Raw genomic sequence first — 15,500 nt, 5'->3', positions numbered from 1 at the left:
CGCTCCACCTGTAAAAACGCGATATCGCGCAGCCCACTGGGCGGTGGTACTCGAGTCGTTCTGCTGTGGTGGTTGAACGCTTCATTCATTCATCCTTATTGAGCGCTTACTGTGTGCAGAGCACTGTACTAAGCGCTTGGGAAGTCCAAGTTGGCAACATAGAGAGACGGTCCCCACCCAACAGCGGGCTCACAGTCTAGAAGGGGGAGACAGAGAACAAAACAAAACATATTAACAAAATGAAATGAATAGAATATGGACAAGTAAAATAAATGGATTAATAAATATTAGTCAGTCGTATTTATTGAAAGCTTACTGTGTGCAGAACATTGTACTAAGCGCTTGGGAAGTACAAGTTGGCAACATATAGAGACGGTCCCTACCCAACAGCGGGCTCACAGTCTAGAAGGGGGAGACAGACGACAAAACAAAACATATTAACAAAATCAATCAATCATATTTATTGAGCGCTTACTATGTGCAGAGCACTGTACTAAGCGCTTGGGAAGTACAAGTTGGCAACATCTAGAGACAGTCCCTACCCAACATTGAGCTCACAGCCTAAAAGGGGGAGACAGAGGACAAAACCAGACTAACAAAATAAAATAGAATAGATATGTATTGAATGAAATGAATAGAATATGGACAAGTAAAATAAATGGACTAATAAATCTCAATTATTCGTATTGATTGAGCGCTTACTGTGTGAAGAACACTGTACTAAGCGCTTGGGAAGTACAAGTTGGCAACATTTACAGTCCCTACCCAACGGGGGGGCGGGGGGGGAGGAGGAGGAGGAACAACAACGCCGGGACGCTCGCACGCACGCTCGCACGCACGCTCGCTGTCGGGCCGGAAAGCAGGCCGTGAGGGGGGAGAGGAGGGCGGCGGCCGACCCGGAAGTGTTCCCCCGAGTGGGCGGGGGGGGCGTTCCACTTCCGGGTCAGGCTCCCCTGACGTTGCGGCGGCCATTTTCCGTCCCGGGGAGCTGAGGGACGGGGCGGGCCGGGCCGCTCTCCTCTCCTCGGCCGCCGCCGCCGCCAACGGAGGGACCGGAGCCATGTTCTCGCTGTGTGGGACGGTGCAGCCCCAGGTGAGAGACCGCCGGACCCCTGAGGCCCGGGCCCACGGCAAGCCGTGGGATTCATTCACTCATTCATTCATTCACTCATTCATTCATTCATTCACTCACTCACTCATTCATGCATTCACTCATTCACTCATTCACTCACTCACTCATTCATTCACTCATTCACTCACTCATTCACTCACTCACTCATTCACTCACTCACTCATTCATTCATTCACTCATTCATTCATTCACTCCTCGCCCCCCTCCATCCCCCCATCTTACCTCCTTCCCTTCCCCACAGCACCTGTATATCTGTATATATATGTTTGCACAGATTTATTACTCTATTTTACTTGTACATATCTATCCTATCTATTTTATTTTGTTAGTATGTTTGGTCTTGTTCTCTGTCCCCCCCTTTTAGACTGTGAGCCCACTGTTGGGTAGGGACCGTCTCTGTATGTTGCCAATTTGTCCTTCCCAAGCGCTTAGTCCAGTGCTCTGCACATAGTAAGCGCTCAATAAATACGATTGATGATGATGATGATGATGATGATTCACTCATTCATTCATTCAGTCGTCTTTATTGAGCGCTTACTGGGTGCCAGAGCACTGTACTAAGCGCTTGGGAAGGACAAGTTGGCAACGTCTAGAGACGGTCCCTACCCAACAGCGGGCTCACAGTCTAGAAGGGAGAGACAGACGACAAAACAAAACATATTAACAAAATAAAATAAATAGAATAGCTGTGTACGAGTAAAATTCATTCATTCAGACTGAGCCCCTTCCTTCCTCTCCCCCTCGTCCCCCTCTCCATCCCCCCCACCTTACCTCCTTCCCTTCCCCACAGCACCTGGATATATGGATATATCTTTGTACATATTTATTACTCTATTTATTTTACTTGTACATATCTATTCTATTTATTTTATTTTGTTAGTCTGTTTGGTTTTGTTCTCTGTCTCCCCCTTTTAGACTGTGAGCCCACTGCTGGGTAGGGACTGTCTCTCTATGTTGCCAACTTGGACTTCCCAAGCGCTTAGTACAGTGCTCTGCACATAGTAAGCGCTCAATAAATACGATTGATGATGATGATGATGATTCACTCATTCATTCAGTTGTCTTTATTGAGCGCTTACTATGTGCCAGAGCACTGTACTAAGCGCTTGGGAAGTACAAATCGGCAACCTGTAGAGACGGTCCCTACCCAACAGTGGGCTCTCGGTCTAAAAGGGGGAGACAGAGAACAAAACCAAACAGACTAACAAAATAAAATAAATAGAATAGCTGTGTACGAGTAAAATTCATTCAGACTGAGCCCCTTCCTTCCTCTCCCCCTCGTCCCCCTCTCCATCCCCCCATCTTACCTCCTTCCCTTCCCCACAGCACCTGTATATATGTTTGCACATATTTTTTACTCATTTATTTATTTATTTTATTTGTACATATCTATTCTATTTATTTTATTTTGTTAGTATGTTTGGTTTTGTTCTCTGTCTCCCCCTTCTAGACTGCGAGCCCACTGTTGGGTTGGGACTGTCTCTATATGTTGCCAACTTGGACTTCCCAAGCGCTTAGCACAGTGCTCTGCACACAGTAAGCGCTCAATAAATACGATTGATGATGATGATGATTTATTGAGCATTTACTGTGTGCCAGAGCACTGTACTAAGCGCTTGGGAAGTACAAGTTGGCAACGTATAGAGACGGTCCCTACCCAACAGCAGGCTCATGGTCTAGAAGGGGGAGACAGAGGACAAAACAAAACGTATTAACGAAATAAAATAAGTAGGTTAAATATGTACAAGTAAAACGCATTCATTCAGTCGTATTTATTGAGCACTTACTGTGTGCCGGAGCACTGTACTAAGCGCTTGGAAAGTCCAAGTCGGCAACATCTAGAGACGGTTCCTACCCAACAGCGGGCTCGCAGTCTAGAAGGGGGAGACAGAACAAAACAAAACGTATTAACGAAATAAAATAAGTAGATTAAATATGTACAAGTAAAATGCATTCATTCAGTTGTATTTATTGAGCGCTTACTGTGTGCCAGAGCACTGTGCTAAGCGCTTGGGAAGTGCAAGTTGGCAACGTATAGAGACGGTCCCTACCCAACTGCGGGCTCACGGTCTAGAAGGGGTAGACAGATGGCAAAACAAAACGTATTAACGAAATAAAATAAGCAGATTAAATATGTACTAGTAAAACGCATTCATTCAGTTGTATTTATTGAGCGTTTACTGTGTGCAGAGCATTGTGCTAAGCGCTTGGGAAGTACAAGTTGGCAATGTATAGAGACGGTCCCTACCCAACGGTGGGCTCACAGTCTAGAAGGGGGAGACAGACGACAAAACAAAATCAATCAGTCGTATTTTTTGAGCGCTTACTGTGTGTAGAGCACTGGACTAAGCGCTTGGGAAGTACAAGTCGGCAACGTGTAGAGACAGTCCCTACCCAACAGTGGGCTCACAGTCTAAAAGGGGGAGACGGAGAACAAAACCAAACATACTAACAAAATGAAATAAATAGACTAGATATGTACAAGTAAAATAAATAAGTAAATAGAGTAATAAATATGTACAAACGTATATACAGGTGCTGTGGGGAAGGGAAGGAGGTAAGATGGCGGGGATGGAGGGGGGATGAGGGGGAGAGGAAGGAAGGGTCTCAAGTGTGGGAAGGCCTCCTGGAGGAGGGGAGCTCTCAGTAGGGCCTTGAAGGGAGGAAGAGAGCCAGCTTGGCGAATGTGGGCAGAGGGAGGCCATTCCAGGCTGGGGGAGGACGGCGGGACAGGCGAGAACGAGGCCCGGGGAGGAGATTAGCGGGGGCAGAGGAGCGGAGGGTGCGGGCTGGGCTGGAGTTAGACCAAGTGGCAGAGCTGGGATTAAAACCCAGGCTGCCCGACTCCCAGGGCTGAGCTCTCTCCACTAGGCCATGCTGCTTCAGTTTAGAAGTTCATCATCATCATCATCAATCGTGTTTATGGAGCGCTTACTGTGTGCAATTTGGGTAGACCACTACGACACTTTTGCCGTACCGTAAAGTTAGTAAGCCAGCTTTCGTTTCGACCGGGAATAGAAGAAGGCAGTCTAGAATCCCAGACCTTCCAGAAAACTTTTCATCAGTATGTCTTCAAGCTCTTGTGAGTTAACAATTGAAAATGTGTAATTTATTCCAGGTTACAGTTCCTCTGAGTCACCTCATCAATGCCTTTCACTCCCCGAAAAGTTTGGCTATTTCTGTCACCGCCTTGCCTTCTCAGAGTCAGCAGCGGGATGCAGTTCCCGAGCATGAGGCTCCCAGCAGTGAGGTAGTACTTTTGTTTTTTTATTATTTCTGTTTTACCTGAGAGGATACTGTTTGAATTGGGTTTTTAAGCCCGCCATGAAGTAGAAATTTTTTGCGTGGCTTAAAATCATTTTGTTACATGTAATGTCAGTTGGATACTAAAGTTAGCAAGTCTTTTAATAATAATAATAATAATAATAATAATGATGGCATTTATCAAGCACTTACTTTGTGCAAAGCACTATTCTAAGCGCTGGGGAGGTTACAAGGTGATCAGGCTGTCCCACAGAGGGCTCACAGTTTTAATCCCCATTTTCCAGATGAGGGAACTGAGGCACAGAGAAGTGAAGTGACTTGCCCAAAGTCACACAGCTGACAATTGGCGGAGCTGGGATTTGAACCCATGAACTCCGACTCCAGAGCCCGGGCTCTTTTCTGTCAAGTAGAATCATCGGAGAAAGTTTACACTTCTTTGTGACATAAAAACTTGATTATGGTTTATTTATTTGAGAAACTCCCCTTCGTAATTCTTTGTGGGGCTAAATGGCAGTTCTTTTTTTTCCTCATATGATTTTGTTTGTAAGAAAATGTCTCATTAATTATCAACTTTGTTTTTGGTATTATTCACTGTCCTGTTTGTTCTTGTGTTGCAACTAACGGGATCTGGAATGGTTACAGTAGAAAGCCAGTTATATGGGGTAAAACCAGTTCATTTTACCCAGACTCAATTTCGTTTAAGATTACTTCAGACAGATGCTTGCTCAATTTTGTGTAGTTTCTCAAACTTCTGTCTCTTTTTCTGAAAAATTCTTGCAGCATTCATTCAGATAACTAGGATTGGATTATTATTGACTTCCCACTGAGGGACTGTGATTTTCGTTTCATTTTACACGTGTTGTTAGCTCTTCTCAGAGAACAGTAATAGACCTTCCTAACTGAAAATGAGTTAAGAACAATAGTTCTCTCATGTAAAGGTGTTCCTTATAAACTTGATGATGATGGTATTTAAGTCGCTTACTATGTGCCAGGGAGTAAACTGAGGATACAGCAATTTGTCGGACCCCATCCCTCGTCCTATGTGAGACTCACAGTCTCAATCCCCATTTTACAGATGAGTCTACTGAAGCACAAGAAGAGAAGCGACTTGCTCAAGTTCACACAGTAGGCAAGAGATAAATCTAGGATTAGCACCCATCACCTTCTGGCTTCTAAGCCCATTATCTCTTCACTAGGCCATGTTGCTTTTTGCATTATATATTTCCAGAGCATTCCTGGAAGAAATGCACCATCCACTCATTTGGGATTATATTTGCTTTTCAGCACCCTCTTACCCAAATTTTATATATTTGTTGAAAAATCTTCGTTTGGGATACTTATCAAAGCACAAAAAGGTAATATCTGCCATGAAGGTATTAATAATAATGATAGCATTTATTAAGCGCTTACTATGTGCAAAGCACTGTTCTAAGCGCTGGGGAGATTACAGCGTGATCAGGTTGTCTCATGGGGGGCTCACAGTCTTCATCCCCATTTTCCAGATGAGGTAACTGAGGCCCAGTGAAGTTAAGTGACTTGCCCAAAGTCACACAGCTGACAATTGGCGGAGCCGGGATTTGAACCCATGACCTCTGACTCCAAAGCCTCTGACTGTTTCCGATGAGCCACGCTGCTTCTCTAATAGTCCAACATACATCTAAATCTTTAGATGCAGTGAAAACCTGCCCCTAAAGCTGCTGCCTAATAAGCTAGAATAAGATTATGGCAGGGTTACATGACTTCTTCCCTATACTCCCCAGTTAATGGAAAATATTATAACAGTAAATAAATATTAAATAATAAAACACTTCAGAATGAACACCTGATGCTACTCGGTGTCCTAAGGCACTTTGTGTTGAAACCCGCCCGCTCACTGAACTTATTGATGTTTAACTCCTTTGTATGTGGCTTGCTTACTTTTGAGTGGATGACATATCTGCCTCTGGAAAAAAAAAAAGATTTTAGTGGATTTAGGCTGTCCTGGAAAAAAAAGTTTTAACGTGCTTTGCTCTCTACTTAATAGAAGTGAAGAAAATTTTAGAAATGAAAAATGTTACCCAATCTCAACTTTCTTTCAGACTGTGACTGGCTTCTTTAATCGTGCAATATTGCAGATGTCGTGAGGTCACTTAAATCCACTGAGTGATAAACTTGAAGGCCAGGGAAACACCAACCAGTATCTGCAGCAGGTGGTTTTTGCATTTGAATCAAAATGGGACGTGTTCATTGGAGACACTGAGGCTGGAAACTGACTCACTTTGATACCTTATGAGTGTTTCAAGAGTTGTGCTTAATAGAGGATCCAAACAACAGTTTCACTGTGCAAGAATTTATGGTGTCTAAGTCCAGTCTAGCAGGGCTACTTAAGTCTCATTTTGTGGGCTTTCCCAGCTACAGTTCTGTGTTCAAGTTCATTCATTCATTCAATTGTATTCATTGAGCGCTTACTGTGTGCAGAGCACTGTACTAAATGCTTGGGAAATACAAGTTGGCAACATATAGAGACGGTCCCTACCCAAAAGCGGGCTCACAGTCTAGAAGGGGGAGACAGACAACAAAACAAAACATGTGGACAGGTGTCAAGTCATCAAAATAAATAGAAATAAAGCTAGATGCGTATCATTAACAATATAAATAGAGTAGTAAATATGTACAAGTAAAATAAATGGAGTAATAAATCTGTACAAACATATATACAGGTGCTGTGGGGAGGGGAAGGAAGTAGGGTAGGGGGATGGGGAAGAGGAGAGGAAAAAGGGGGCTCAGTCTGGGAAGGCCTCCTGGAGATGGCAGTTCAAGATTCATCCAAATGGAGCTTGAGTTGAACTATTAGACTTGACAGGGAGTCCTGCATCTCGGTGGAAATTTGAAGGACAGTTGGGTGGAAAAGTCTCACACCCTGAATTCCAGCCTGGAAAGCCCCGTTCAGCAATGTGCAGAGTGTAGAAATGCTGCACAGGTGAACTGAAATGAAGAAGTTACAAAAGGAAACGCAAACTCTGAACATTTAGAATGAGCTTCTGTACATACCACAGCACAACGCAGAAGGTCAGCTTGGCTCGGTATTTTGAGTCGACGACGTATATGTGTGAACGACATTCTCCTATATGTCACAGTAGAAACAGTTTGTGCTCACGATTAACAGAGAAAAGGCTGAATGGCTACATGAAGTAGACCAGCTGTGAATCAGGCTTCAAACAAAGCAGCAAGATGATGCAGTAGCAGAAGGCCACTAGAAAACAGAAATGTAAATACACGGTTAACCGGAGTATTGTTATTGCTATTATTATCTCAAAATTACACCTTCACAGTGACGCAGACTACATTAATATCAATTAATCAATCGTATTTATTGAGCGCTTACTGTGTGCAGAGCACTGTACTAAGCGCTTGGGAAGTACAAGTTGGCAACATATAGAGACAGTCCCTACCCAACGGTGGGCTCACAGTCTAAAAGGGGGAGACAGAGAACAAAACCAAACATACTAACAAAGTAAAATAAGTAGAATAGATATGTACAAGTAAAATAAATAGAGTAATAAATAATATGTATTTCAATTGTGTGACTGACTTTTTTGCTCACCAGCTACAGGCGTTTGTGTGTGGCCCTTTTGCACTTGACCTTGTATTTTATGGAAATGATCAATACAAATCTTGAATGGCCGTATTTTTCTTCTAAAAATGAACATTCATTTTACCTTCAGGAAACTCTGAACATTAGTAATATAAATTTCATCATCACCTGATGAATTTGGGGGAGCAATCAGAAATGGCTAAAATCTTAACTTAGAAGATGAACCCAAAGTTGTTTTGTTCAAATTGTTTAGCTATATTTTTTTCTACAAGTGGTTTAATGGAGAGAAACATTTGATCCTTTTCTTGTTGCTTTTCAGCCCGTGCTTAATCTGAAGGAACTGGGATTGTCCGAATTGAAAGTTGGCCAGCTCGATGAACTAGTTGACAGTCTCCTTCCTGGCTTTTCTTCAGGCAGTAAGGTTTCTTCCCGATGGCATACATCTTACGTCTCTGCACAGTCCTTCTTTGAAAATAAGCATGGTATGTGAGATTATACTATGGGAATGATTTTGGTTTTTTTTTTTGCTTTGGTCAGACTTTTGGAGAACAATTTGTTGCAGAATTCTCCTCATTCCCACTTTTTTCTCTCCTAGAAGTCTGTAAGGTAGACGGAAGAAGAATAATTGTAAAACTCAGGGAAAGCTACATGGAGCAGGGTTACTAATTCCTTTTTCATCCTGCTGTTATGTATTTTCTATCACCTACCTTGGCCACTTCTGAGGCTTTGTTTTATGGGAGAGTTCCTCCCCAGATTTCAGTCAAATTAATCCTATTTATTGAGTGCTTACTCTGTGTGGAGCACTTGAGAGAGTACAGTACAACAGAGTTGGTAGACATGTTCTGTGCCCACAAGGAGCTTGCAGTCTAGAAGAGGGTAACAGAATATTAAAATAATTAGCTACGTACATAAGTACTTTGGGGCTTAGAGTGGGGTGAATATCAAGTGCCTAAAAGGTACAAATGGAAGCTAAAGGGCAATGCAGAAGGGAGAGGGAGTAGAGGGAATGGGGGTTTAATGGGGGGAAGTCCTCTTGGAGGAGATGTGATTTTAATAAGGCTTTGAAGGTTGGGAAAGTGGTGGTCTGTCCAGTATAAAGGGGGTAAGGAGAACATGGATAAGGGCATGATAAAGGACATGGGTAAGGGATTGGCAGTGAGACAGGCAAAATTGAGGTGCCGTGCATAGGTTGACATTAGACAAACAGCCGGCTGGGTTGTGGTAGGGAAACAGCGAGGTAAGATAGAAGGGGGCAAGGTGATTGAATGCTTTAAAGCCAATGGTAAGGAATTTCTGTTTTTTGTGGAAGGGGATGGACAACCACTGGAGGTTCTTGAGGAGTGGGGGAACATGGACTTGAATAGTTATTTAGAAAAAAGATCCAGCCAGCAGAGCGAAGTATGGACTAGAATGGGGAGAGGCAGGGAGGTCAGCCAGGAGACTGATGCAGTTATCAAGGTGGGATAGGGTGAGTGTTTGGGTCAGCATAGTAGCAGTTTGGATGGAGGGGAAAATGTGAATTCGAGAGATATTGTGAAGGTTGAACCAACAGGATTTTGTGATTGAATGTGTGTGGGCTTGAATAAGAAAGTCGAATCAAGTATAATGCCAAGGTTACGGGCTTGTGAGATGGGGAGGATAGTGGTGCTGTGTACAGTGATGGCAAAGATGGGGAAGGAGAGGATTTGGATAGGAGGATGAAGAGTACCGGTTTGGACATGTTAAGATTTGGGTGGACAATATGAAAGCTAAAGAAAACATCAAGAAAAGGGATTTTGATTAATTATTAACGCTTGTTTCTTTATCAGGAGTTAATAAAGAAAGAGCTTGATCTAAATTTGCAGGGTGAGGACTAAAATAATAGGGTTTTCTAAATACCTTATGGGACTTTGCATCCATAATAGGTTTTTATCTGCCGTAGCTCTTTAAAGATTTCATGAGAAATGATATGCTCTCCCTGAAAATTCCCCCCTAGGTTTCTTAGATATATTTGGTACTTTACGATCATCCTGCTTGTACAGACAACACCCCAAAACCATTCAGAATATTTGCTCAGATCTTCAACGCTGGCCAGGTAAGAAAATTATTGTATTGAGTCCTTTGGAAGAAATTGATTCATTTTAAATGGGGTTTGATCTTTTCTAGTTAGAATAGCATTTATTGAGCACCCAGTAGGTGCAACGCATCATACTAAATGCTTGGGTTCATTCTTTCATTCTTTGTCCTTGGGCAAATTGCTTAATTTCTCTGTAACCATTTTCTGATGAAATAAGGATGCGTAATAATAACTGTGGTATTTGTTTGCTGGGGGTAGATATAGTTTTTGCAAATGACCCGAAAATGAAATAATGTAAAATACTTGGTCTTTACTTTGTTACTATAAAAACAGGTGTGTATGATAGGTGTAGGAAAAGATAAATAGCGTGGCTTAATGGGTAGAGTATGGGGCTCGGAGTCAGAAGTACCTGGTTTTAATTCCAGCTCCGCTTCATGTCTACTGTGTGACCTTGGGCATGTCACTCAACTTCTCTGGGCTTCATTTATCTCATCTTTAAAATGGGTTAAGACTGTGAACCCCATGTGGGGTCCCCCCTCTAGACTGTGGGCCCGTTCTTGGGTAGGGATTGTCTCTGTGTTGCCAATTAGTACTTTCCAATCGCTTAGTACAGTGCTCTGCACAAGTAAGCGCTCAATAAATACGAATGAATGAAATGACTGGGACTGTGTCCATCCTAATTAACTTATATCTACCCCAGGGCTTAGAACTGTATGCTTGGCACATAAATAAGCATTTAACAAGTACCATAATTATTGTTGTTATTAGAAAAAAGACAAAATAATTTAACTAATGTGGAGGTAATCCTGCTTTGACTGTTTTAACTCATGGTTTTGTAAAATTTAAAACTTTTCAGTATTCATACAGTCTCGGGGCTTTAAGACTTTAAAGTCAAGATCACGGCGTCTTCAGTCCACCTCTGAAAGATTAACAGAAACACAACATATAACCCCATCATTTGTAAAGGTAATTAAAAAGAAACCATAAATTTTGTTTTTAGACAAGGGTTCTAGAGGAAATATTCCTACAGGCTACAAACACCTTTATAGTCCAGTTTGTTAAAAATTCAGTTTTTGTTTTTCACTAATATAAATCCAACAATGTGATCGTAAAACCTGAATTTCTATTTTTTTAGCTATTGATTGCATTTTTAGCCAACTTCTAGGATTATGTTTTTCCCTTGAATGAATAAGTCCCCAAATAAAGCAAGATACAAAAATTGTGTCCAACATTTAAAATTAGAACACTTTCTAAAGTTCCCTTGAGTCTACGGAAAAAAGTTTCCTTAATTATGTTCAGTGTGAGTACATTTTTAAGGGACTAATTGCCTTTGGCCTAGTAAGCTTTTCCAGAGTTTGGTGACCGCTTTCAAGATTTGATAACATTTGGGGTACTGGGTGTAATTGATTTTAAAAGTAAAGTCTGTATTACAGTGGTTTTAATTTTGAGATAGTTATTAGAAAAGTCCTATGTGAAAAGGACTAAAGTAATAGTTACCTATTAAAGTTGTGATATTAATATGGATGTTGAATTTGTGAAAATATTCAGAAACTGCTTTAATGGTGATTTTTCTAATGGATAGTTGCCAGGTGTTGGGCATACTCCCGATTCAGACTACAGTATAAGAGGATGAAAATGAAGTTTATCTCCCCGCTGAAGCTCCTTGAGCGCAGTTCTGGAAGATCAAGGGGGCCTGTAGGAATCCCAAAAAACAGATGGAGTTTGGTGGTGGTGAAAGAAAGAGGCCCTCAGAAAGTTGTGGGGGATCAAAAACAAAAGGAAGAAGTTGCTCACAGAGTGGGTGATAAGCATGTAGATTTTGTTACTTAGGGAATTTTTCAGACCAAAAGTATCAGTTGGCCTAAGAAGGAGTCAGATAGTTTCATGGATGAGAAGTTCGTAGTGGTTTATTGAGGAGAAAGCAGAAAGTGAGATGATTCATCCATAACCACAAAAGGATCCGTGTCAAGGAGGCAACCACCTCATTGTTCTATCAGACATCCTTTGGTCCCTGGAGGGAGGGGAATACTGGTCCAAAGAGACATGGGTCTGACCCCCTAGGGCTTTGTTATGATCTTTTGGTTCAGTAACCATGAACTTGTCATTTGTGTGTTTAGGGGTTTCTCTTAAGGGACCGGGGATCAGATGTGGAAAGTTTAGACAAACTCATGAAAACGAAAAACATACCTGAAGCTCATCAGGATGCATTTAAAACGGGTTTCGCAGAGGGATTTCTAAAAGCACAGGCGCTTACCCAGAAAACAAATGGTAAGTTAGTAGTTATCATTTACAGCACTCGAGAAATAGATTTTAAAATGTTGCTCCAGCAACGACAAAGTCACAACTGACTTAGCCAGGCAGCCTTCCTATGCCTCCTTCCCGTCCAGGCTTAGCTTCCCCTCCTCCATTTGACATTTTCCCTAGCACTGCCTTCTAGGACTTCTCATTTGTTCTTTTGAGGACAATCGAAGCATCCTGCTGAGGGAACAGCATCAAAAGTATGCTCCTGGCTGCAATTGGCAACTATTCCCCATGCTCCGTATAAGATCATTTAAGTGCAAGAACAAAAATATTTATATTTGGGTTGCTTGGAGGGGGATGCTTTATTCCGAGGCCCCTGCTGAACCTGGATTGGGTAGTCTTTTCTTTATGCACTTACGTCTGCTTCATCAGTCTTTTGGTAACAGGCCGCTGGAGTTGTAGATTGGTGCACAGGTGCTCCCCACTTCATTCCACCAGCAGCAACTCGATAACCGGTGGTGTTCAGAAAGTCGCAAATTAAGGAAGCCAGATACATCCAGGACGACCCTTCTTTACCCTACGCAGTTCAGGATTCTCACTCCTAGGCTGGCTGTGGAGACCGAAACTTTTTGGAGGGTGTCTCTTCGTCTCCCCCGAAGAACTGGTTAGGATGTGGCAGCTCCTACCCCTCTCCTTCTTCCCCCAATCTAACAAGTTGGGCCACCTTGATTTACTCGGTTACCTGTGTTCTCTTGCAGATTCTTTAAGACGAACTCGCCTGTTCCTGTTCGTTCTCCTGCTGCTTGGAATTTATGGACTGTTAAAAAACCCATTTTTATCGGGTAGGGACTCCATTCCTGTTACTGGCTGCTTAACTTTTCGTTCTTTTCATTTTTCATTCCCTCGCTTTCTGTTTACAGAGATCCATTCTGACTGTGAGCCCACTGTTGGGTAGGGACTGTCTCTATATGTTGCCAATTTGTACTTCCCAAGCGCTTAGTACAGTGCTCTGCACACAGTAAGCGCTCAATAAATACGATTGATGATGATAATGCACTGCGACTAATCATGTGGAGATTAAGGAAATGCTAAAATATGAAAAGGCCACCCGAAATTGCTCCGTTGTGGAATAGCCAAAAGTAGCAATCTACGCATTTTCCACATCAACCCTTGCTACATTATTACATAATATAAAGGGCAATTCAGTTGTGTTTTGTAGGCTTTACAGGTCACATGCTATCTTGTTTTAGGTAATATGTTGAGCAGATACTTTAGGAAATCAAGAAATGTATTTTATGGAGAAGAAAAATACCTAGAGAAATGTCATCTCTAAAATTAGCCACCTGGGGTCAAGTGATCAGCTTCCCAGTGATGGTTAAATTCAGAGACTTTTGCCTTAAAGTGGACCAGATTGCTTGTGCTCCTATCGATGACAATTAAATTTGAATTTTTATTCTGGTATAAGAGGCGAAACTTCGTTTTTCTGTTCTAAAGCTAAAGCTGACTTGTAAAGCATGTAAAAAAAAAAATCAATGTTTAAATAGCCTAAATTCATCTCACATGTCAACAAGAACATGCCTGTTTCAAAATAATTATTTTCTTGACCTCTGTGTAAATAAATCATTCCTATGATATTGCTTTTTAAATAAAAGCAATAAAATAGTGCTCTCAAGCCAGTTCTTGATTTTCTGTATTCTTTAATAGCAGCCACAAGACTATTTTGAAAAATAAAGTTATTGATAGCTTTAAAATTTACCATGTTTTGAAGATTTGTGTTTTTTGAGGGGTTGGGTGTTTCGGTTTATTTTTTGTGTCATGCTCCAAATCTGATTACTTAGCTACATCACAGTTTAGCTTGGCACTGAAATAGACTTCTTCTGTATTCTTTCACACCTTATTTTTCCTATTTATCTTCTGACTTGGGCTCATTAGGATAAACCTGTAAGGGTAAACTGTAAAATACCTTGAGAATAGTTTTTGGTTCTTCCAGCCGAGTGGTGTGAAAATGTGATTTAGAGCTTTTTGCTGCAATTGCTAATGTGAGCTTGATTTTCACTGGAAATGGAAATGCAGTGAATTAATAATGTTGCTTTTATATTCCAAAGTCCTTTCACACCAGTTAACTAATTCATCCCAATAGTGTTTCTGTAAAACGCTGCAGGCACATATTATTTTCCCTGATTGTCAGTTGAGGAAATTGAGGCACAGAGCAATTTGGATGATCTTTTCCCTAGATCACCTAACCGGTTGCAGCAAAGTTGGCACTTGAACCCAGGTTTGTGACTCCCAATCAGGACTCTTTCCACTGCACTTTGTAGCCATTCCAGGTATTGGAAAACTGGATGCCAAAGAGGTGGTGGAGGAAAAAGGTGCCGACTTTAGTGACAGATTGAATGATGTGAGGGTTAAAAGGTAATAAGTCAAAGATGGCACCAAGGTTGCAAGTTTCCGAAATTTTGGAAATGGTGGTATTGTCTAGTGATGGGCAAGCTAGGCCGAGGAGTGGGTTTAGTAAGCCGAGTCAACATTCAAGCCATGTTGAATGTAAGATGCGAGAGGGGTTATGCATTTTGATCATGCCTTCTTCCAAGCTTGACTTATCCTCTTTTACAAAGGATAACTGACATGACTAATTTAAGATTTTTGTTGCCTGTCTCCCGGTAGTCTAGGAAAAAAACCTGTTTCCATTTTCCTGAAAAGATTGTGACTGTCTTTTAAAATTCATTTCCACATTGGATTATTAATACAATGAAATTCCTTCCCTCCCCTCTTAACTTGTAGTACGTTTTCGTACAACGACTGGACTTGATTCTGCAGTAGATCCCGTCCAGATGAAAAATGTCACGTTTGAGCATGTTAAAGGGGTAAGTGACGTAAATTTGATTACTACTACTTAATATCCAAAGTGGAAATACTTCTGAAAAATGCTAGGCATCTAGATTAAATACAGGACAGAATTCTTAATAGCCACCAAAAATGTCAAGAATTGAAGCACTAATATATTAGGTGAAAGGCAAACGGATCGTGCTGAGAAACGCAGCCTTAGAGATGTGATTTCATAGTATGTCATCTTGGTGATTATATAGTATTGCATGACATTAAAGGCAAATGGAAGATCCATGCTTTTGTCGTGGATCAATAGCATAGATCAACATCCATGGAGACTTGATAGAGATTTGAGATGCATTGCCATATTGAAACAAATCTAAAGCAGTTCTCAACTCTTTTTTTCG

At 41.6% G+C, this 15,500-nt stretch overlaps 1 protein-coding gene across 1 annotated transcript in view; it reads left to right on the top strand.

Moving 5' to 3' along the window:
• Window positions 1-994: 994 nt before the first annotated feature.
• Window positions 995-15,500, top strand: part of YME1L1 (YME1 like 1 ATPase) — a 29,916-nt gene continuing 15,410 nt past the window's right edge. Inside the window, exons 1-8 of the mRNA XM_038755929.1 lie at window positions 995-1,093; window positions 4,251-4,382; window positions 8,290-8,452; window positions 9,946-10,044; window positions 10,883-10,992; window positions 12,144-12,294; window positions 13,026-13,109; window positions 15,049-15,131. Coding sequence (XP_038611857.1) covers window positions 1,061-1,093; window positions 4,251-4,382; window positions 8,290-8,452; window positions 9,946-10,044; window positions 10,883-10,992; window positions 12,144-12,294; window positions 13,026-13,109; window positions 15,049-15,131 — 855 coding nt within the window. The 5' untranslated portion in view covers window positions 995-1,060. The remainder of the gene's footprint in view (window positions 1,094-4,250; window positions 4,383-8,289; window positions 8,453-9,945; window positions 10,045-10,882; window positions 10,993-12,143; window positions 12,295-13,025; window positions 13,110-15,048; window positions 15,132-15,500) is intronic.

This window comes from Tachyglossus aculeatus, chromosome 13 (assembly GCF_015852505.1).
Source record: "Tachyglossus aculeatus isolate mTacAcu1 chromosome 13, mTacAcu1.pri, whole genome shotgun sequence".
In the NCBI taxonomy this organism is placed as follows: domain Eukaryota; kingdom Metazoa; phylum Chordata; class Mammalia; order Monotremata; family Tachyglossidae; genus Tachyglossus; species Tachyglossus aculeatus.
This window is presented reverse-complemented; position numbering and strand designations above follow the sequence as displayed.